The 22,839-nt window shown below is 39.8% G+C and overlaps 1 protein-coding gene across 1 annotated transcript; it reads left to right on the top strand.

The window, feature by feature from the left end:
* Positions 1 to 543: 543 nt before the first annotated feature.
* Positions 544 to 11,484, top strand: ATP6V1G3 (ATPase H+ transporting V1 subunit G3). Its single transcript, XM_065842433.2, has 3 exons — positions 544 to 836; positions 7,746 to 7,846; positions 11,042 to 11,484. Exons 1-3 carry the CDS (start codon positions 755 to 757, stop codon positions 11,213 to 11,215), a joined length of 357 nt encoding a protein of 118 aa, XP_065698505.1. The 5' UTR covers positions 544 to 754; the 3' UTR covers positions 11,216 to 11,484.
* The last annotated feature ends 11,355 nt before the right edge of the window (positions 11,485 to 22,839 follow it).

The raw sequence follows: 22,839 nt of genomic DNA, 5'->3' as shown, positions 1-22,839 counted from the left end.
GATATCACAAATCAGAAAATGAAAAAACTTCCTGTTCAAAGTCTCAGTGCTGCTGTCATTCAGAGCACAGCTGAAGTCACTGATAGGGTAAGAGGCTTCTCCCTCCATTTTCCCTCAAGCCCGCAGTTATTTGTGGGGGAAAAGAAAAAAACTTCATAACAACAGGACACATTTCCCATAAGGACCAGGTAATTGCCTTGCAGCAAGTAGACAGCATGGCTATCTACATTTTTTAAAGTGAGAAAACTCTAAGGAATAATGTTAAGAAGTAAAACCAAACAGAAGGTGTTCAACCAAAACTGCTTGTTGACTGAGTCTGATTCTTCACATTTACGGGAAGTTTTAGTAAAAGGAAATCCCAAGAAACCTTTTTTTCCTCAGTTCCTCTGACAAAACTAACTATATTCTGCTTCAGGAAAAAAATACTAAAACAAAACAACCAAACAACACTGCCTCACACACACATCAAAATACAAGCCACTTGGAGTGCTCTTCCCAATGTGTTAATCAGACGCTTTAGCTTTGCTGTGACCCTGAGGAGGGGAGATCATTCCTTTCCACCTTGCTGCTGTTGTTCTGATTGCACCGGCGGGCCTTTCAGCCAGCAGCAACCAGGCAGAGCCGGCTGGCTGGGCGCAATCCGGGAGGCTGTTGTAATAACAGAGAGAACAGAAAGCACAGGGAAGAGCTGGCAGCTGTATAAAGCTCCCCCGAGCTCTGGTCCCCGCAGAAGTGCTCCAGCCCAGCAACCAGCATGACCAGCCAGTCTCAGGGAATCCAGCAGCTTTTGCAGGCAGAAAAACGTGCCAAAGACAAAGTGGAAGAAGCCAAAAAAAGTAAGTAACTGGCCTAGCTTTACTGTAGTTTTCAACTGTAAGCTCTTCAGAATTACAGTGTCTCGTGGAAAAACAACATTATTTCATCTGTATACATCACAGCTGTGCTGCTCTCATTCTTTCTTCTCACTTGTGTTAGTGCTGCAGCCAGGCACTTAACGAAACCCGAATCTTCAGCGTTTGCTTAAAATTCCGTGTGCATGTGTGTGCCTGTGTGTGCATGCACGCATGCCTTGTTACATTAAACAAGGTTTTCTTTGTTATATTCATCCTGTCAGCTAGATTTAGTCTGGTTTTATCTGAATGCAATACTGTAATTACAGGCTTCCTTAGCTATTTAAACTAGAAGACAACAGATCTCTGACTACCAGCTATTGAGAACCAGATTCTAAACTCTCTATTTCTCTTTATAGGTATTGTATAAATTTGTCAGTGTTCCTCTTACAAAATCTAGTAACTTGCCTTCTGATTCAGCTGTGCTCAAAAAAAATTATATGAAAACAAAGGGAAACTTCAGCACAATTATAGTAATCGAAGTCATGCTCCAATCACAAGCTCTGTCAGTGCTATAATAGATCATTGACATAATTCTATTACACAGTACTAATAATCAACAAGTGATTAAATGTTGAGTTTAAAATAAACATCTTGTTTAATGAATGCCTAAATGCCCAGGACAAAGCATGTGTAGATGTCCAATAATAATAAATTCAAATATTTTTATTCTAGTCATATGTAAGAAAAAAATAAGAAATATAAAAATGAAGGTGTCTGCTAGATTTAAAGCAAATAAATAGTTCCCCTGGCAGAGTCTTTTCATTATCTATTCCCTTCATTTTCTGCATTCATTTACCAGTGGTTGGATGCAAAATATTTACCTGAAAGCAGGTACCAATGACATGAGTCGCTGACCTGCATTCGCACTGAAACATTTATACTGTTTCACAGAGTTATCTAGATTTAGAAACCAGCAGCAGGAAACAGTATTGTCCTACAGGACTCAACTGCAATGCATGAAGGTGATGGCGTGTGGAGAAGTGTGATGGAGGAACGTATTTTGTTTTCCAAGGAGGAATAGAAGCTAAACAAAAATATTTTGTGTAGTTTCTATATCCCTTCTACACACAAATCCACATTGCTGTGTTTTCACAAGCAGGGGTTGGACAGACCCCAGAGGTCCCTTCCAGCCTCAGCAGCGCTGTGTCATCCTGTGGAAAACCTCAAGCATCATTAAGAGATTTTATTCCTAGGTACAGCAGATCAAGGCCAAAAAGTTTAAATTACTAATGAAGCTGCATATTCATCTACAGCCTGAAGACTTGGGCAGATCTTTTTGTTCATGTTAACTGCTATCAACAGTTTCTACTAGGGTGTCAACAGCAAAGCTCTTGATTTTAGATCTCATGATCACACAAGCAAGGTCAGGCCTTTGTTTCTGATTTGGGTTTTTCCAAGGACTAGTGCACACTAGATTTTGTGCTAAACCAAGCATTATAGCTAATCTAACAAAATAATTATAGCTAGACAATCATTATTATATTGGACATTAGAAGAGGTTTGCAATGAAGCTACAAAATTAAATTTAAAAAATTTAAAAATGTCCACGTTGTCCTTAATTTCAGTATTTTTATAGCAATGTTACTATTCCACCATAAATACCTAACTGTACCAGCATAACTTAAATACTGTGGGACAAGGACAAAAGGGATTCTTTTACTGCCAAACTCAGGTATGCCAAGTCAGAATTACTTCAACAGTCTCTTTTCCAGAGCGATGCTGCAGTTAGATCAGCATGAAGGATTGAGTAGATTGTCTCTGAGCACAAAAACAAAGAGAAAAGGAAATGCATAAAATGCAACAAACACATCCAGTGCAATGGGTTAACCTGTGCACACACAGTTCAGTGAAACTGGGTGAGGATGTACTGCTCCACCCCAGAGCCGCTGTGTACCAGCTCAGGTCAGCAGCTTCTGCTCGGAGCTGGTGCTCTGCAGCCTGGGGCCGCCGGTGAGAGCCAGGAACCCAGCCAGCAAGTGCCAACGCGGGCCCACCCCCACCAAACCATACACATGACTCCCTTTGTCACCAAAAACCACCGCTGCTCCACAGCCCAGGGCCAATGACTCCAACTGGTCTATTTACATTGTAACGTGAGAAGAACAAATGTGTGGTTATTCATGAGACACAACCAGAAGTCATTTTCAAGGAAATGTGATTAGCAAACTACCCTTGTGCAAACCCTGTAGTGTTTACAGTTGATACTTACATAACCAGATCAAAATTTAGCATGAACACACATAATAATGTATATAAACAGATAATGAGTCTAGTTCTTGCTGACCTATGTGTAGCTGCTTGTAATGAAAATCCACTTTGGAAAACTGAAAAAATAGCAAATAAATTATATTTATAGCCAGGAAGCAAAGTAAAAATATAGTGCTAAAGTTCTTCTGTACAAGCTTTTTCATACTTCTTGCTCAATACTCTTTAACCCGACTTGCAATATCTTTGCTGTATCCTTAGCAGATCTCATTTATACCTGACAAATTATTAATGGTTTGCTGGTAAATACACACGTGCAAGGCTGAAACTATTAAGCTGATTAAACACAAACCAAAACAGTCTGCAATCCTTTGCCCTTTTATACACAGCACTGCTTTATCTATCATTTTTGCTTAAGCATAATTTGGATCCCAGAAATAACTAAGCATTGTCACAGCCAAAAAATCAGTTCCTGAAAGTCCTTTTGGGTAAAACAAGGGAAACAAACGTGTCATGAACGCTGAGTTTAGCAAAACTTATTTTCCTATAGATTTGTATATCTTGGCTTGAATTTCTAGTGCCTAATAAAATGAAAAATCAGATGAAATATTTCAGGAAATCAGATTAAAAACAAATGTGAATCAAAATAAGATGTTGTAAACATAATTATATTCATGATGCTCTCTTGGATAATATCCAGGACGTTTTATCTACTGAAAAAGCTATACATACTCATCAGCTGCTTCTATTGTATTTTATTAAAAGTGCAAACCAGTATTCTCAAAATGAGCATCCCCAGATCCCATTCTGCAGAGAATTTAACACTCTTGAAGACAACTGAAATGGTCCTATTTAAAGAAAATAGGATTATTTTTTGGCAACTTCTTCATATGACATTATTTCTATGCAGAAATTCAGCTAGAAGCCTTGATTATATGTTTGAAAACAGAAAGCCAATTTTAGCGTAGCAGTTTTGGAAAGTAAGATAACTTAGTGTCTGAGCAAATTAGAATGCAACACTTTTCTTTCTACTGTCTTTTTCTTGCAAGATCTAAAAAACACCAACAACGTAAAAAAACCTCACCGTTTCTTTTGGGTCTCAGCAGAGCTATGTTTGTCATTAAAGTCACAGAAATACCTAGAAAGAAGGCAGCCTTCCTCCGTGCTAACAATGCCTTCCCATGTTAGGTAAGAAAATCTAATACAGGGCTGACTTGTCACAGAAAGTTGGTTAAGAATTGGCCGATTTAACGTGACGCCTAGAAATTTATAGGCTGTCAGCTACCGTAATCATGGCCAAGGAAAGCAGGCAGAGCTCAGCTGCTTTGCTGCTCTCCACCTGCACGGATGGGAAGGAGGTACAAAGGGGCGGCAGTAAACCTGATCCCACAGTGTGCCCTTTGAGGCAAAAGTCTCATCAAAGTTGGAGCTTTGTGTACCTCACCTTTCTGATCCCAGAGGAAATTTCATAAGCTCAGGTTGGTTTGCCCATCCTCCTGTATTTCTTGCCCTCTTTTTGCATGATCTTGGCTGAATGTCAATGCTCTGCCACCCTTTGTTGTGTAAGGTTTGATTTCAGCTCGGCTGTGCTCTGCAGAGAATCCCATCCAGAAGATCAGTGAGACTTTGAAAAGGCAATCTCATATTGCACAACTAAGGTAGCAGACAAGTGGTTAATAACAGACTGACTAATTAATTTTGGTTTGTCTGTAGTGAAACAGCAGGTTAAGCTCTAGTTTCTGCCTAACTTAATCAGGTGCAGCATATGTACTATCGCATATGTTGGCAGTTGCCGATTCTGTCCACAACGTTGTTGAACTAGCAGTAATTTACTCACAGCTTTTCCACTTAATTAAATAGGAAGCAGCAGGTTCCTGCTGTTCTAGTCCTAAAGGCAACATGGAAAAATGAAATGGCTGCCACCCTCCAGTGACACCCTATGTATTGTGCTTACTCCAGTGCACTGTCAAGACTTGACATCTATGTATATATATACTTTTTGGTTCACTAGCTACATTGTTAGAGACAAATGAGCTGTTGTTTTACAGTTAATCTCTTTGCATTTTGTGCCTTTTAAATGGATTTATCTATCTGTCTGGTGGCCAAATACCCAACATATTTACTACAGATGGCCCCCCAGATGGAATTTGAAATTGAAACCCCACTGATTCCGAAATAATTTCATTTACTCTGGAGATCCAGTTCTTCAGCTGGTGAAATTGGCAGAGCTTCATCCTAGTCACCCCCCTAACTTCCAGCTCCAGAGAATCGCCCCCCCGAGCTCCTAGAGGAAAACTCTATAAAAGGCTGATTAGCTTCAAATTTGGAGAGGACAGTTAGGGTGACTCCAAAATACAGACCTAAACCCAGTTCCAAAGTTTGTTGTTCAGACCGACATCAGACTGTTACGCAAACCTGCCAGTTCATACATACTGGCCCCAAGATTTCATACAGTGAGGGACACAAGCTGAGGGAATGAGCCCTTATCAAACAGATACAAATTCTAGGAAAGTACATGGTGGGGTTTAAACCTAAGTCCAGTGCCTCCGTGACACAAGGACGCTGAGTAATGTCATTAACTACACAAGAGAGCAATCCAGTGATGAACTGAGTAAGCAAAGCTATTCAGTTCCTCACCAGGTCGCTCCCTTCTTGTAAAAAGCCTTTTTACAAACACACTCCTTAGATCCCACAATAAGCACACCCACAGAATCAAACAGTCCAAGAATCAGGACTTTAAAAGCAAATTCATGTTTCAGGCATCTCTCTGCTTCTACTCACCAATCTGCAGATAGCAACTTCAGAAGGGGCCGTCAGCTGGGCTACAAATTTGGTGCTGGATCAAGCATTTGACCCAGGCTTTTGGTGAATCTCAGATGTACCAAAACCAACAGTCTTCCTCCGAAGATTCAGTGTTCTCTTTGTGCCATGCTCAGTAGAAGTAGATTGTGCTATGCCACACCTGATAAAGCTTCAGAAGCCAAGCACAGGTGTAGCCAATTCAGTGTAACAGCCTGCAGAAAATATATCAGCAATTCTAGTGCTCATCTTCCTAGCTTAGTTGGAGAACATTCCTTAGGATTTCAGAAAAAGTACTCTTTTCAGCTTTCATGCTTGAATGGAAAGTTAAACAAAAACCAACCAAACAACCACAAAAACAAAACAACAACAACAACAACAACAAAAAAACACAAAACCAAACCAAAACAAAAAACCTTCCAAAAGTATTCATATTGCTCAGTGATGCTAAGTGGGTGGTTTAAATAAGTAAATAAATAAATGGATGTTTCATGCATCAGATCAGGATGCCTTTTTCAGTTGCCCAGACTCCATGCCCTCATTCTTGTAATATTGTAATTTAAGCAACAGATTTTTCAGATGTCAGAGATCTTGCTCCCATTAAGAAAGGGAGCAAGCTTAACCTCTCCCACTCCTAAAGTTCTAGCTGTACAGGAGAAGGAGACCCCAAAAAATCAGCACCAGCTCAGGTGTCTCAAATATAGCATATCAACTTTCAATGCAAGAGGTTTACAGCCTCATCAGTTAGAAAGTGACTTTTCCCCCACAAAGTAGTGTAGCAAGAGCCCTGTGGAGATCCATGCAACTTTACTGACTTTGTATAAAACAAGCAGAGATGCATCACTGGGAGTGGTTACAACATCTTCAGCACGTGCTTCCTGTAAACACTTAAGCATCACATTGCAATCAAACCTTCTACTCCTTTATATAACATCACTGCTAGACCTGGGAACTACCTTATACCCCATCCTGCAATGACTTACATGGGCTTAGTTTGACAACCCTTAGCATTTTACTGAAGACAAAGTAACTACTCACAGTGAACAAAATTCAGCATGTAAATAAGCCTGTTCAGAAGGAAGGCTCTAGTTTCCACTACAGCCTAAATTGTCACATTATAGATCACCCTCATGTTTAAAAAGAACAGGAAAAAAAAAAAAAAGACTTGTTAATCACTTTAATATTTTCAAACACAGTGGTAGAGAATACCATTGACCTCCTTTTTCTCTTAATCAGTCACCTCTGCATTTAACAAATGTTAGGGGAAAAAGGGGAGAAGAGGACAAAGCCTGAAGGTTGCAGCTCAGTTCGGTGGTGAAGTCTTGCAGTACTTTGGAAATCTGCCAGCTCTAAGCAGAATGCAGTTGGTGTGGGATGAAGGGATGCTGGCAACCAATCAATACAGCAAATCTTACAGAATAACGTCTTTTCCTAACAGTGACAACTAAAATCTGTTATCTGGCTGCTACTATTGCTGATGAAGGCAAGATAGATAATTATTTAAACAGCAAGCTGTGATTTAAAAAAAAAAAATAGTTTGTGTTATGCAAAAATGTGTAGTTGCGAAAAGACTTCTGTTGTTAGCAAACCAACAAGCTTTTCATTTTGATGTGTGCTTTTGCACAGGGAGTTGGTTTCAGAAGATGGGTACTTGCATGACGGGCTTTCAATCAAAAAGTACCCTACCCAAATCACTTTGGCTGGTCTGACCGTTCCTGTGCAAACAGACCTGCTGCTGACTTTGCTTGAGGCTCTGTACTTCTTACTATGCCATGTAAAATACCTCTGATTCATCTTTTGAGATACAGTGACGAGTGTGAAGTAAATCCCCATTTCTTCCACTATTAGGAAAGGGAAAGAGGCTGAAGCAGGCCAAAGAAGAAGCCATAGCTGAGATAGACCACTACCGGTTACAGAGGGAGAAGGAATTTAGGAATAAGCAAACAAACGTAAGTAAGAACCTGCGTGTTCTTTTTCAGCGTCAATGTGCCCAACGGTAAAACAAATGGCTTCAAACGGTGATACATGGAGACTTCTACAAACCAACCTGGCCATGCTGAATGAACACACCTATCACACAGACATTGCTTGTGATGCGTATATGCTCCATTTTGACTTCTTCACAGGTTTCAAATGCGTTTGTAGAAGGCATGTGGACTTTAACCCCTAAACTTGTCCAAATTCTGTAGTTGGTTCATGCATGTCCTTTGAAGACTTATCTCCCTTAAGGAAAAATACCTTTGGGTCTTCTTTCTTTAATCCAGACAAACCTCATTCCGGTCTTGAAACTGGAGGTTTCAGTAAGGTGGATACTTCAGTAAAAGCAAAGATTTGAAATATTTCTCCTTATATTCCACTACAGCTGACTTTTGTGACTGCATACAAGACTACATCTTTGATGAACTGAAATCAATCAAACTTTGGAGATTTTCACCACATTTTCCCAGTAAAAAGTGGTCTGGCTGATATTTTCATACCTGAATTGTAGTTCATTTTATACATGTATGCCCTCTTGCAGTTTTCTCCATTATTTTCATGAAGGCTCAACAATCTATTCTCTTTTTACTTGGTGACCTGCTTGTTTTTTCCCGTTTGTTTTGTGCGAAGACAAGGAAATTACCTGTGCAAAAGCAGCCACAAAAAAAAAAAAAAAAAAAAGCCAACGAGGTCAAATAAAATCTGCTTTACAAACCTGTCATTTCAGTCACAGTTCACACAAAACATTTTCCAGCAGAGATCATAAACCTTAGGAAGAGATATACACGCAACGTTTCTGTAACACACACTGCCAGCCTACAGACGCACTGTCACACAGCCAGGCCAGGTGGAATTGTCTCATATGTACAATTTCAGATGTTTACTGACACTGTAATGGTGAAAACACCTCTAAAATTTGTTCACCTTTTCAGTCAAGCCAGACTTCTTGTTTTAGGTTTGAAAGAGCAGAAAAGATGTTGCTTTGGTGTGAACTCAATTTTTTCATCACAAACAAAATCAAAGCTGCAAGGAAAGACTGCTCTTTCTTGACTGAACATTTTACACAGGCAGGACAGAGCACATATTGCTCCTCAAATGACAGCACGTTGTACAAGATCATTGCAGTCCTCCTTCACAGTCTCTGACCCCATTATGTCGAACATTTATCTACCCAGACAAATGTCATCATTATTAACCTGTGCCTGGAAGGCAGTCAGGAGTTCCAGCTAAGCCAGTGCAGAGGGAAGTCTGACACCCAGTTCAGTTGACTGGCTCAGGTATTTGGACAAAAGTATTTTAAATTCTTTGTTACAGTTCCATTCAATGCTATTCCTCCTCCAATTCTGTGTTGCTCTATCCAAACTGGGGTAAATTTTCTCATATTATGAGATGTCCCACATCAGTCCAGAACAGCAGAACAAAAAATAATAATTAATTTGAGGTTAAAGTGACAATATGCAAGAATTTTTTCCAGAATATACAAAATTTAAGCCCAGATCTCAAATCAATTTTGCTAGTGCTCATGGTGTTTGTACTCATAGTCTGAGAGCACCAAACTTTGGAGATGTGAAGCCTAGTTCCAAATTTTGTGGCTTCCAAGTTAATGTAACATTTTAGCAACTTTGGAATGACACTAACCTAAAACCAGTATGGGCAAAATAAAGGACAGAGCTTCAAGGTCAGCAGAAATCATAGACTAAGCAAAGTATAGTCTACATTCTGACAAGAAAAACCTCTTCAAATTCAGAAGCAGAAAAAAGGGAAAAAATACTTAGAAGATTAAGAATCAACTATCTTAAGTTACAGTATTAGCATCAACTTAGAGAGCAGGTTCCAAGTCTACAGAGGTTCTTCTTAAAATTATAATGCAATGCTTTTCTTGAGGTTTTTCAAAAGTATTTAGTAGCTGGATAACATGCAACCATCTGGGATCTCTAGAAAGTATTTTTCCCCAGTGGAAATATCAGCTTCATAAATCTGGTCTGATCTGTACAATCTTTCCCACATGAGACACTATAACTTGCATAAAAGCTAAAATAAAATGCCAGCTAAAAATAGTTACTATAGAAAACTATAATCTTTTCCTGATATTTACAATTATGTCTATGTCCTGTATTTCTTCCAAATTGGAAAGTATTTTACATATGGATTACAGACAAACTTACTACATTGCCAGGTACTGATAAATAGAATTGCGAAGATTATTTGTGTAAAAGATCTTAACTCAGCTATTTTTCCTTCTTTTAAGGATTAAGTTGGGCTGAAATTACATGGAAAATAAACCAAATTACTCCTCCTCTGTTTCTAACACCACAGGTTAGCTTCAGTTGCTAGTCCGCCCCAAGGAACCATGGCAGGAACAGGAGTAATATGTTAGTTATTTCTTTCTTACTCTGTCAGCATGCAGAAATGTCTTCTGCTTTCCCCTGTGGAATTCTTTAGCTGGAAACCAATTTCTCTGCTGGTATCTGAAGGACTTTTCCATAAGGGAAGAATTCAAGGGATGTTGGGGCAGTGGGGGAGGAGCGAGCAAAGTCACAGATTTGGAACGCACGCATCTGTTTATAACACAACCTTGCTAAAATGTTCAGTGAGTCCAGAGTCAATTAAATTCTAAGCGAATGTCCTGATATTAACTGTGCCAGAAGCTGTCTGGTATTTTGCCAGATAAGAAAATGCAGAATTAAAAGACCTTGTCTGAGGCCTGTGGAGGGTTATACATCACTAACTGCTGAAGACATTTCAAGTACTCTGAAACTGTAATTATGCATTGTCAGGAAGCCTTTCCCATGTTTTGCTCCTTAGCCGTGCTCACATTCACTCTCAGTGAGGCCAAGCAGCACACTGGTGATAGAACTTAGTTGACTAGTTATTAAAATAGAAAACAAATTAAAATGAGCAATATAAAAGACAAAACATGTAGAATGTTGTTCGCACAGTGAGCTGGGAACTTTCATTACATGGGGAGATTCCCGTTGCTAATGAGCATATGAAAGAGCTCCCTTTAATCCTGTTTTCATGTGTATAGTTCAACCTAGATCATAGCCTTATTCTTAGGAAGCACTATGATGTGTTTGTGTTATGTTTATGGTAGATGATGAAGAAAAATACAATAAACATAGTCATAAATGACCCTTTATTTTGCTCAGATGACTTCTGCTTTTCAGGTAATGGGCTCCCAAGGTAACCTCTCTGCTAAAATAGAAGAGCAAACAACAGAAACCATCCGCAACCTCACTAGCAGCTACCACAAGAACATGGAGAGCATGATGAAAAAGCTTTTGAACACAATATGTGACATCAACCCTGAAGTTCACCCGAACTTCAGACATGCAGTTTAAGATTCATTGATGTACTAAGGAAAGATGTTTGTAAGAAGTAGCCTTCTTTCTTGATAAGGATATTTCCTCATTTATTGTTTCTGTATGTGTGAGAAAAAAAGAACACTAAAGTCAAAAGCACACCGTTCTACATAAGCTTTTGATGTGACAAGAATTATACGGGGTTTCACAAGCATTTGTTGGAACATTGTTTCCTGTTGGTAGCTCAGCCCTTGTCATTTAGACGGGGGCAAGTCAGACGCAGCGGAATAAATTACTATTTGACACCAGCAGCTTTTCAGTGGGAGTCTTTATTCCTTTTCTTTTATAAAATGTTCTGTACTGGGATGTGCTGTTGCATAAAGTCTGTTTATCCCAATATTTAGTGTACTTCGATTCACATGAAGTAGAATATAATAAAAATTTAAAGCATTTCTGTTTTCATGGAGCAGTCGGGTTATGGAACATATAGGAACCTGTGGCTTTTAGTCAAAAAGGTCAAAAGATTTTCAATTTTTTACGCTAATTTAAAGCAAAATATAGCTGACTTGTACAGAGTTATGTTCAAAAGCCATACTCAAAATATTGTCCTGTTGTTTTAACTACACCACAAGCTTTATATAGCTTTGTTAAGTCTGAAAAATGAAACCAGCGTAATGATTATTTACAAAATTGCTTTGATTCAAGGTGCAGACTAGCACATCCATCATTACCAACACAGTTACATCGAAAGCACAGGAATCTTTGGGCTCAAATTCTACGGCATTTATGCTAAATGGTACCTTTATCCACAGGTTGTTCACAGAAATGGTGTCAGTTAGATCTCACTTCTGTCACCTGACGTGACCTTGGTAATACTTCCCTCTGCAATGGCACAGATTTCCCTTAGAATAAATTTTACTGAAGTTAGGGGGGCTGATGGGAGGCACTGATGAAATGGGGGTCTGGCACACACCTGCAACATGAACCCCCTCAGCGCCTTGTCTCCACTACAAAATTACACTGAATTAGAAAAGAAGCTTGAGAAATTGCAATGACTAGCAAACAATAGCCATGATTTTCAGTCCATGTAGACACAGACAAATCATTTCAATTTCACAGCAGCTAGTCATAGGCAATCTCCTGTTCCAGTGAGGTTTACACAGCTGACGTGCTGTCATGTGTAAAATGACCGTAAAGCTGTAGTCAACTTAATGTCAGCAAACACAACTCCTCAAGGCTATGCCTGATGCTACATAATCTTCAGGCCCTGATTGTTACAGTCTTCTGTGCTTGATTATATTCTCTGGGGATGCAAGGATGCCAAGGGACAGGAAAGAGACTAAAAATCCTACTGACATCGGCTGAAAGGCTCATTTATTTAGGAGTGCTTCGAATCAAGTTGTGATAAACTTTGATTTACTGGGCAGATGAAGGAACTCCAGGCCCAGCCTATGCACATGAGCCACCACAAGCACCCTTGGGCATCACAGGGCAGCCAGGATGGCCCCATCGCCCAGCTGCATGTGCCTCAGTTGAGTCACACTGCAGGCCATCGCAGTGCTCAGCTGTGAAGCACATACTTTCTGTGAACATAAACAGTCACCAAAGTGGACTCGCTAAAGCAATGGGGTTTCCACTGCCAGCTGTCTGAGATAATAGTACACACCCCTGGACAGGGAGAGTAGAATTGCCACAGCATGGTGGGCAGCAAGGTAGAGAAGCAGCTTTTCCAGAGGTCAGCAACCCAGATTACATCAAATAAAGCTTTGTCTTCCTGCACTGGCCTGCTGCTTCTTATGACATTACCCCTTTCTTTCATTCTTGACCAAATCTGTCCTCTGTCATCAACTGCTTCTCTTGCAAAGTTTCTGTCCTCCTTTGAAGGGTACTCTAGTCTTCTGGTCCTAACAGCCACAAATACATCTTTTAGTTAAAGCTTCTTTAAAATACATTATCCCATGAATACATCCTCCTTGACAAAAACCTGAGCGCATGATCAGCAGAAGCCACCAAGAGCATGAATGAACACAGTCTGGAGAGGATGGTGCAGCTGGGCCACCTCTCCTGCAGTGACACTGCACTGCAATCATGACCTGCCTGTACCCTTGCTATGACAGGCACACGTGAGACATGAATTGGGTCTTTAGTACGCAGATTTTCTGAACATGATTATTTTCTTGATCTGTGGCCAGAATGAAGAGCTACCGCTCACAAGAAGGGAATGAATTCATTATGATTAGCTCCTTGACCTTGAGGGAGATAAATCTGAGACCTTTGAGCACTCTTAAGCATTTGCTTTCGCCTGCATTCATTCCTACTTCTGGACAAGGTGGTTATACTGACACTTCTAGCTGTACAGAGGTAAAGCCAAATTAGACTTCATGTAATTTGACAAGATACTGCGGGGGTTTTCAAGTGAGGAGTGTATAGCACCAGCTGCATTAATGGAATATTGAGGTGCCAAGAAAATGCCTGCTGAACTTACAAGTGCACAAAATATCTTGTATGTGACATTTGCATATTCAGCATTAACAGCAAATAATCATTCCATGCAAAAGAAAAGACATAATAGAAGCAAACAGGTTTAATTTCAAAATGCTCTCAAACACACAAAAAAGTAAAAATGGTTACTCTGCATTAGCAATTACCTGCCACAGCTGGTTACAAATGACTGGTTAGATCACCCACTAGCAAAACAAGCCCTTGAGGTTTGACCAAAAGTCGGCTCAGTGATGTCTATAAGGGCTCTGACCACACAGTCCCTTTTCCCCACCCCTGACGTGCTTCTCACCATGACTCATGTTCCCAGCTTGTCCTCAGACCATCCCAGTCCCCAGGGAGGTTCCCAGTGCTGTCCCCTACCTGTCCTGCTCCCTGTCTGGGCTGGGACAGGCCTGGCTGCCAGGTCCTGCCCTGCCATCTCCTGGGCAGCATCTTCCAGCCCCAGTGCCCTGACACTGTTACTTAATATGAACCCATGCAGCTGCCAAATAAAATGGCAGCATCTCACATATCACAACACAAAGAAACAGAAAGCCACATAGACATAGCATTCATGCCTGTGAAAATCTTTTTTTCATAAATACTTCTGAAATCAGGGTCTTAACAAACACCTGAAGAGCTCCTGGGAAGGTTTCTCTCTCTCCAGACATGTTATTCCCTTGGAAAGGATGATCACCTGGCCATAACACCGCTTCAAACAGCAGGACATTTTTCACATCTTTGGAAGCCAAGCTCTGTAAGGAGTAACTATTATCCTCCCTGGCCAGTGATAACTGTACATAGCAACAGTGATTAGCACTTTCAGTATTACAATTAGTATCTTATTATTATCAGTCAATCTATAATCAATAAAATGAATGGATCTGACTCAAGATCTGTGTCTGATCCTATCAAAACCAACTGCAAAACACCCAGAGTGTGAGATATTAGGACTGAAACAAGCTCAGGAAGTTTCCTAGAGTGGCTGAATTCTACACTTACTCGCAAGAGGGGGTTAACAAGGCTTTTGCTGTCTGAAAAAGAAGAGCTGTATTACACAACAACTTCTAAATCCACTGATTATAAAGTGCTTCATACAACAAGTAGTGGAAAAGGTCAGGCCAGTGGAAAGTGCAATAATTGTTTTATACAACTCATGACATGTTTTGGGCTGAATTTCTCTGGCTGTATTCCCTTAGTGTTCTCCTTTGAGTTATAATACATGAGGACATAGTGATGTGATTCTCATTCATGTGTGATGAGGGAAGATCTCCGAACTCATGCAGGGAAAACAGAGTATCTTTCAAGTCTAAATAAAGTAAAATGAAACAGACATGAAGAATTAACACTATGCTCTATGTAGAGGCCCTCTACCAATTTTCCCATAAATTTCTGAAGAGTTTGGAAGCAGATATTGGGTAAGTCAGAACCACACGTTGATCTGTCACATAGACTATGATACTAACTGAAATCAGGTTTCATTCCTTGTATATAGTTGCATCAATTAATTTTTCCATATTAAAATAAACTTAGATGTTAACATAATCTCTAAAACATGTCGTTCTTGTATATGACCATATGGAGGATAGAAGTGTATGTGTGAAGCTCTTTAAAGAACAAAATACTTCAGTCCCTGACTTTAAAGGTTTTGCAGTTCAAGGGCTGTGAGCAATATTTCCATATAGGATGGAACAAGAAGACCTGCTGTTGCAGAGCTTGGGAACTGCAACGCAACAGTTGACAATAGGCTGCCATGACATACAGTCGCAGGAGATGTGAACCTGCAGATATGAACTTTCACAAGCAGCCTTGCCCAGATGCATCCTTAACAGAAGACCAAGCAGGATTTACGTGGATGGATTTAGTGAGCATCCCTGCAGCAGGGGGCTGTGTCAAACTTCGGGTACATATCCAGGCAGGGTGAGACTTCAGACTGAGTCTGGGGATGAAACATAAACAAGCAACACCTTCCAACATCTACAGTGACACTGGCTATTAGCTATACTGACAGGCAGGTTACACTGTCATCAATTAAAGATATAACTACCATGAAATAGTAACAGTTCTTCAAAAAGAAAATGAGGATTATATCTGTGTGGCATCTCGTCATCACCTTCTCCATACCATGGGGCAAAGAACATCCCTGACTGTCCAACAACTGAATAGGGAGCCAGGCAATACTGAAAATAAACTTAAGAGGAGGAAAATATACTGGGCAAATTTTTTGGGGGTAAGAGCAGCAATTCCAGTTATTTTCCATTCTAGCAACCCATCAGGGCCATGTGTTGATTAAGTAGGTAACCTGAGTGTTATGTAAAGTTATGTTCTGCTTCATGTATGCAATGCATGTACTTCAAAATAATTTTCTCCAGTTTATCACAGAAAGAGAGGAAAAGCCTGTTACACAATACACATGTGTCCGATATTCCTGCCAGGTTCACAGTGGCCTGTCCTTCACAGATTTGATTATTCCGCATTTTATGGTAGTATAAGGCACTTCAAACCCTGAGTCTTCCCCGAGGAATGTTAGTGCTTGTTAGAAGTACATGACCCAACCAATATTACTACAAAACACTTGGAAAATGTTACATCAGAGTACTATTAATACACTCTATTGCACTTACAGGACATGACTGCATGTGGAAAATCTGATGACTTGCAAGCTTGTTAACTTACTGAAATTCCTTGTTGCTTGTATGAAAGATATGCCGCATCTGAATTACCTGACACAAGGCGATTCCCGAAAGCCCCCCTCACTCCAGATATCAGATTTCTTTACAGGTACATCAGACTCCAGTGGGCTACCAAATTTCCATATCACTTTTTGAAATACAGAAATTTTGAGTAGACCGGTGTGCCAAAACTTGCCAGTTCAGTTAAAACAAGCTTTCCAGGAAATATCATGCCAGACAAATGACCTTAATACCTGCTATTAAATAGACTTTGCTCTAAGAAACACAATATTTATAATTCAATTCACTTGTAACAAATCAAATAGCATAAATATGAAACAGATCACCATGTATAACCTAATTTGTACAACCTCCTCTATATATTTCATGTAAATATTTATTTTACAATCCTGTGGCACTGATTTAGTACAGAAAAATAGATGGATATAGATCTCTTTTTATCTAACAAATGTAATTTAACCATGCATGTATCACTTTGGGAAATAAAACCAACATTTTATGGCAGTCCTCGCTGCATTCAGACTTAATTGTGGGAGATACCGTGAATACACAAGCAATCCCATTGCTGTCAGCGGGATAATTCGCACCTCTGCTTGAAATTAAGCCAAGGTGAAGTGCAGTGGCAGCTCAGAGAGCAGAAGTGGGCACGGACAGGCTGCCAGGGCACCGCGGCTGCTCGGACTTGCTCCTGTCACGAATTCTGATCCACATCTCTGTGCACCAGCACCAGTATCCTGCCACCCCAGGAACATGCACCGTGACTCTCTAATAACCTCAGGAGCTACTTTATAACCTACTTTATAACCCTGGCTCCTCATACATGAGGAAGGTGTATTTTACTTGTGGTTTCTCAGCTGTTAGCATTAGTGAAGCACATTTGATACATGAAAAAATTGTGTCTTATAGCAGATTAACACTTCTTAACAACATATATTCTAATATTAGTCTTATGGAGAAAAAACAGCATTGTTTCGTATTAACACTTAACTGCTCTGTCTGCATGTGTTATGGGAAACGTTTCTCATGGCACAGGCTGCCAAACCTGTTCAGCATATTTTCCCTAATGTTTTTTCCATTCAGCTCCGAAGTGAGTAAATTAACATTCATCACTTTTCTTTTTTTTTTTTAACAATTTTTCTTCTATATAATTTCTTAAATACCCTTTGGACTCACCCAAAAAAGTGACATTAAAACAATAATTTACACCAAGGTAAAACATCCACAGAATCTTCATGCATTTCCATAAGTACTCCAATGCCTACTAACATACACAATTTTTAGTTATAGATGCATATGTATATGTGCACAAATATGTCCCATACATATCTTTTATATTTAAAATTTCAAGTGATTTTAATCAATTCCATTTTTACCATAATTATCTAAATAATTATCTATTTATATAAAAATAAACAAAACCTGCTTTCTTACCTCGTGTCAAATTCAAGCCTGAATAATTCCTCAGTTTCCATTTAATCACTGCTAAAAATAGCTAATATTCACCATAAATGAGAATGCTCTCCAAAGGAATTACGGGTTTCCTGGGAATACTCCTTCCAAATTTTTGGTTCTGTAGAAGAATTATTGTGAGAAAAACTTCTTAGACTTGATTGTCACCTGCTGGGAATCACTGCACGTTGGATGACACCAACAAGCAGCAATCAACTCTGATTTGTGAAAATTTCTGAGCACTTACTGCGCTCTGTTGTTCTATGATGTCCCAGCACTCCTGTTGCTACTGTTTCTCATACCTGAAACCAGATTCAGTAAGAAAAACACCTTGTGATGAAGGGAGCTGCTACACTAACAAGGCGCAAGAATAAAGATGTGCATGGTCACAGTTTGTGCTAGGTCTGTGTACAGTTACTTTGACTCCCAAAACAGCCCGCTGTCAACAAAACAGGCTGCAGAGTACACCACAGAATTAGAGGAAGTTTCAAAGCAGGAGTATGTCTCAGTAAAACTGGCATTTTCTAAGCAAACTTGACATGAAAAGTTTTTCAATCAGCTCAAGCCTTAAATTGTGATGCTGTGTTGTCTTAATGAGAACAGCTTTAAGAAAGAGAACTTATTCTGAAACACATTGTGATACCCCGCAACACTGTCTGCTGGAACAGAACAAATGGATATGGCCATGTTCAGTGCAACATGAAAATTTGTCACAGCTTTGATCTGTACAGAAATTCAGAGGTTCCCCAGTACAGCATGGTGCTTTAAACATGTCATTCTCTTGTTTGAGATGTGACTCATTCAAGCGCTAAGGCCAATATTTATACTCTTTGGTAGTTCAGAAAGATGTCATACTCAAAAGAAAATATGTTCTACACAGAAGCATGTGGGCTTCTCAGCAAACACTGAATGCAGTCATATATACTAATATGTTATTAATTGCTTTGTGGATAGTAAAGTCCCTGATGTGCTTCAGAATGAAAATATCTTTCCTACACTTGAAATGGTGAGCAAACTTGTATCCTACACACAAACATGGACCCCAGCATTCCTCAAAATCTTGTGCAGCTTTTGAATTAAACTTGAGATTCATTCCTAACACCAGGTGGAAAAAGATAAGATTAGATGTGTACTAGTTAACGCAGCATGTAATTAAAATTCAAAGCATTAACAAAAACTGCATTATGCTGTTATAGTTGAGATGAAGGCATAAAGTTTAATGAGCCCCTTGGTTTTCCCACCCTCCTGCAACTTGTTCGAACTCTTTTAACTATTTTTTGCCTTGTAAACTTCAGATCTGTGAGAGGTGAAGACCAGTTTGAAGGTGTATATAACATAACGAGCATGTCTGAGTTTGTGTTTTGATTCCTTGCTTCTGTTCAGCTGCTCTCGTGAGGCTGGAGTCTTGCAGAGCACTAAGAGCACCCAAGTTCAGAAGTCAGCCAGTAAACTGGCACCACAGCACTTACAAATGTTTGCACAGGAAAAACATCAGCAAGTACATGCAGACGCATTTGCTGAACTTACAGGCTACTACTGGAGCTCAAACTTCAACATGTCTATGAAAGAGCTGAGAACTGAAACATCAGCCTTAACAGAGACCTATAAAGAAAAGGAAGCACACTCCAACAACAGGGGTTTATAAGAGGGCCAGTTCTTGACTTAAAACATCAGGCTAATGCCCTAAGGAAACTGCTAGAGGTGCACTGTCTGGCTCCTCTGCACAGCAGTGGCTTTTACCAGCCACTGGGGTGCCCGATATTTTTTGTGGATTTGCTCTAATGCAGATGAGGCAGAGAAGGTCTATTTTCCAATGGTCACACTGCTGCCGTGACTGAAGGACTTGGAGTCATCTCTCCAAAATTCTAGACACTAAATTCATCTACCTTTCACAGGATCCTTGCTCGAATATCTACCACACCAAGGGACTACAGATGCAGAGTAATTGGTTTGTTGGTTAGTCTCTTTCTTGCAGTCACTACTGTCATTGAGAAGAATGAAAAAACAAAAACGTAAAACCTCAAAGCTTTCCTGGCATCTTAGTTTATCATCAGACCAGCATTTTCTTGCACACTAAATGTAACCAGCTTTTCTTTACTTCTAATGTGTATCCCAATTTATTCCTACCATAACCTCCTTAATTTCTACTTTATGGATCCAGCTTCCATTATCCTTCAATTACTTTTTCAAATCAGCACCTTTGTGCTTTCTCCTTCTCAAACATGAGTTGCTCACAGACACATACCACATAACTTCATTTTCCTCCTCTACACTCCTCATAAGAAGCTTTATTTTCCACAAATCCTACCAAAAGAGCATGACAACTGTAAAACAAGTGGTGTTATGAGACTACTGACTATCATATGACCCCATAAAGTCTCAATCATTTATTTGTTTTCTCATATTCCAATTCATCTGCTGTTACGTTGTGCTACAAACTCCTGTAGCTGGGAACTCCCCTCCAACCTCAGCCCCAAGTTCCACCCTCACTGCAGTCCTGGTCCATGACTGTGGTGCCCAGGAGTTGTTAAACACGAATTATTATTATTATTAAAGAACAGAGTTTGTGTTTCTGTCATGCCAAGCCCTACACAAACTGAGGAACTGCGATCCCTGCCTTGAGCAAGTCTGCTGCAGGTTTGGGTGCTGATGAATATATTCAGAGCATTGCCCATGAGTCTGACTTTCCTAACCTATGTATCATACAATTGTTTATAGCCTGCTTACATCAATGCAGCTGTACCGAATTACTTAAAACTTGAACAAAATGTTTGCTAAAATCAGCTTAGGCTGGAAAGAGGGGCAGGCTGAGCCTTTTTTAAATTTTGAAGCAGTAGGTAATTCTAGCCTGTCCTTTTTACATTTAGTAGAAAGCAAGAATATTCCTTGTGTTTATCCCTGGGGTAGGATTAAAAAGGCACATTATAAACAAAAAAAAAAAAAAATCCCATTTGCATTGTTTTTACTGAAAGATTTTAATTTAACAGGTCTGACCTGGCTTAAAAAATAATGACCCTCCAAATTCCAAACCTTCTTCATATAAATACCAGCTGTCCATTTATAGCATAATTTGAGGCAGTTCTTCACTTGTAGCTGACTCCCTACCACCTGCCATAAACAGCTTTTGCAAAGCTAAACCTACTTGTACAAGGAGAAGAGGAAACCACCAAAGTTATTTCGTAACCAATCTATCATCTCTTGTGCCCATCTCTAAGCGTGCCACCGCACTGCTGGTGGGCAGACTAGTCTGTCAGTTATACAAAGAAGGGATGGGTCTACTGCTTTGCCACTACTGCTGGCTAATCCTATTAAAATAACAATATCTATACAATAATTATGTGTTGGAAATAATAGGTACTGCTCTAGTTCTGCCCTCTTCTTTCTTTATTTGACTCAGGATTTCAACAGAAAATGATCCAGTGGCCTCTAGTTCTGACCTTTATCAAGTATTCCCGAGATCCGTAGCACAGTTTTTCTCATCTTACCTTAACTCCTCTTTGCTGATCTCCCCCTACGGACTTCCAAATTACCTCAATATTTGCAGTATTCCCTAAAGCACCACTACATGGAACACTATCATCTCTATTTTATCTATTAACCTTGGGAATGTTGGCGAGCTATTATGGGCCATCACCGTGCTTACAGAAAAAAGGACAGAAAAGGAGCTGTGCCTTAAAGGTGTATGTGGAAATTGTTTGCCATTTAGAATATATTTTGCATTTTCTTCTAAAGGAAAAATAACTAGATATTTCAGAAGCAAAGTCAATGTATCTCAGTTAGGCCTCTTGGCTGCTTTTTATTTGGTGGAGTACTCACCTGGCTTTTAAAGTTGTTTCTACTTGCTTGTATTTTTCCTCATACATTTTCTGTTGCTCACTCCTCATAGAGAGTCCTTCAAGAGGCAAGAGCTGGTTGAGGATGAAGATGTCCTGGATCTCTACCTCTATCCCCACGTCCTGTTTTCCAGGCCAAGTGTCAGGTCCCTAGGTCGGTGACGCTGTGCATCTGTCTGGGGATGGGAAACAGAGTCCTGAGGAGTAGTATGCTTCAGGAGAGGGGGAACAGTCAGCATGAAAGACACAATAATAGCATGAGACAGTAGTTAGAGCTGGAGAAGAGATCTGCAGGAGCAAAGCTCACCCCCATATGCCTACCATCAGTAGAAACAGTAAATTCTTTACGAATTTATTTATTTATTTTCTAATCAAAACTTTTGGGGCTTTTTGAAATCTGAAATTCAGAACTATCGTCTGTAAAGACAGCTGAGATCAATTTTTCACCTCTCACTGGTGTTTTGGTGGTGGTGATGGTTTTTTGTTTTGTTTTGTTTTCTTTTTTAATTGCAGGTTTGGCCATGTGATCAGGTTGTGTAATATCACTGATTCCAGATAAAAGGGGAAAGAATTTTTCTGTTTCACAAACTAAAACCATAACATTTTGATCTGTTGTTTTTGGTTACTGCTATTTTCCAAAATGCTGAAAATGTTTCTGAACACTATTTCTCATTTTGAGGGGCAGAGCAGCAGCAAAGGCATACAAATGCTCTGAGCACAGGGAGAAGGAGAAATCCTTGGGGCTCTGCTGCACATTTGGGGTGAGATTTCAAAAGCACTGCTTTTATTCAGGCTCCTGCAGAGACCGGCACTAATGCCAAAGTAGTCAGGGTGATTTAGAGGTGTTGAGCTCTTCTGGTGAAAATTAATCCCAGGTATTTGGTGTTTTCCATGTTTAAAGATGTTGATTAATCACTTCAGTAAATTTTATTTTGAAGTAGATCGTGCAGAATGCAATCCCCGACTGGAACTCAGTGCTAATTCCATCTCTCATCAGTAGATGGCACCATGAACTCATCAAACAGGATGGAGACCTGGGAAGTATAAATTTATCCCCCAAAAAAAGAAAAAAAAAAATGGAGGGGAAAAAAACCATACACCCAACTTGACATACATAAATAAGGAATTAAATTCAGAGGGTGTAACTCTGCCCCCATTCCACTCCTCCGAAAATAGAATCAGTGGTGGAGCACTCTGTGTTATACCC

This window comes from Patagioenas fasciata, chromosome 6 (assembly GCF_037038585.1).
Source record: "Patagioenas fasciata isolate bPatFas1 chromosome 6, bPatFas1.hap1, whole genome shotgun sequence".
NCBI lineage: Eukaryota > Metazoa > Chordata > Aves > Columbiformes > Columbidae > Patagioenas > Patagioenas fasciata.
Note: the sequence above shows the minus strand (reverse complement) of the source record. Positions and strands in the feature narration are given on the sequence as shown.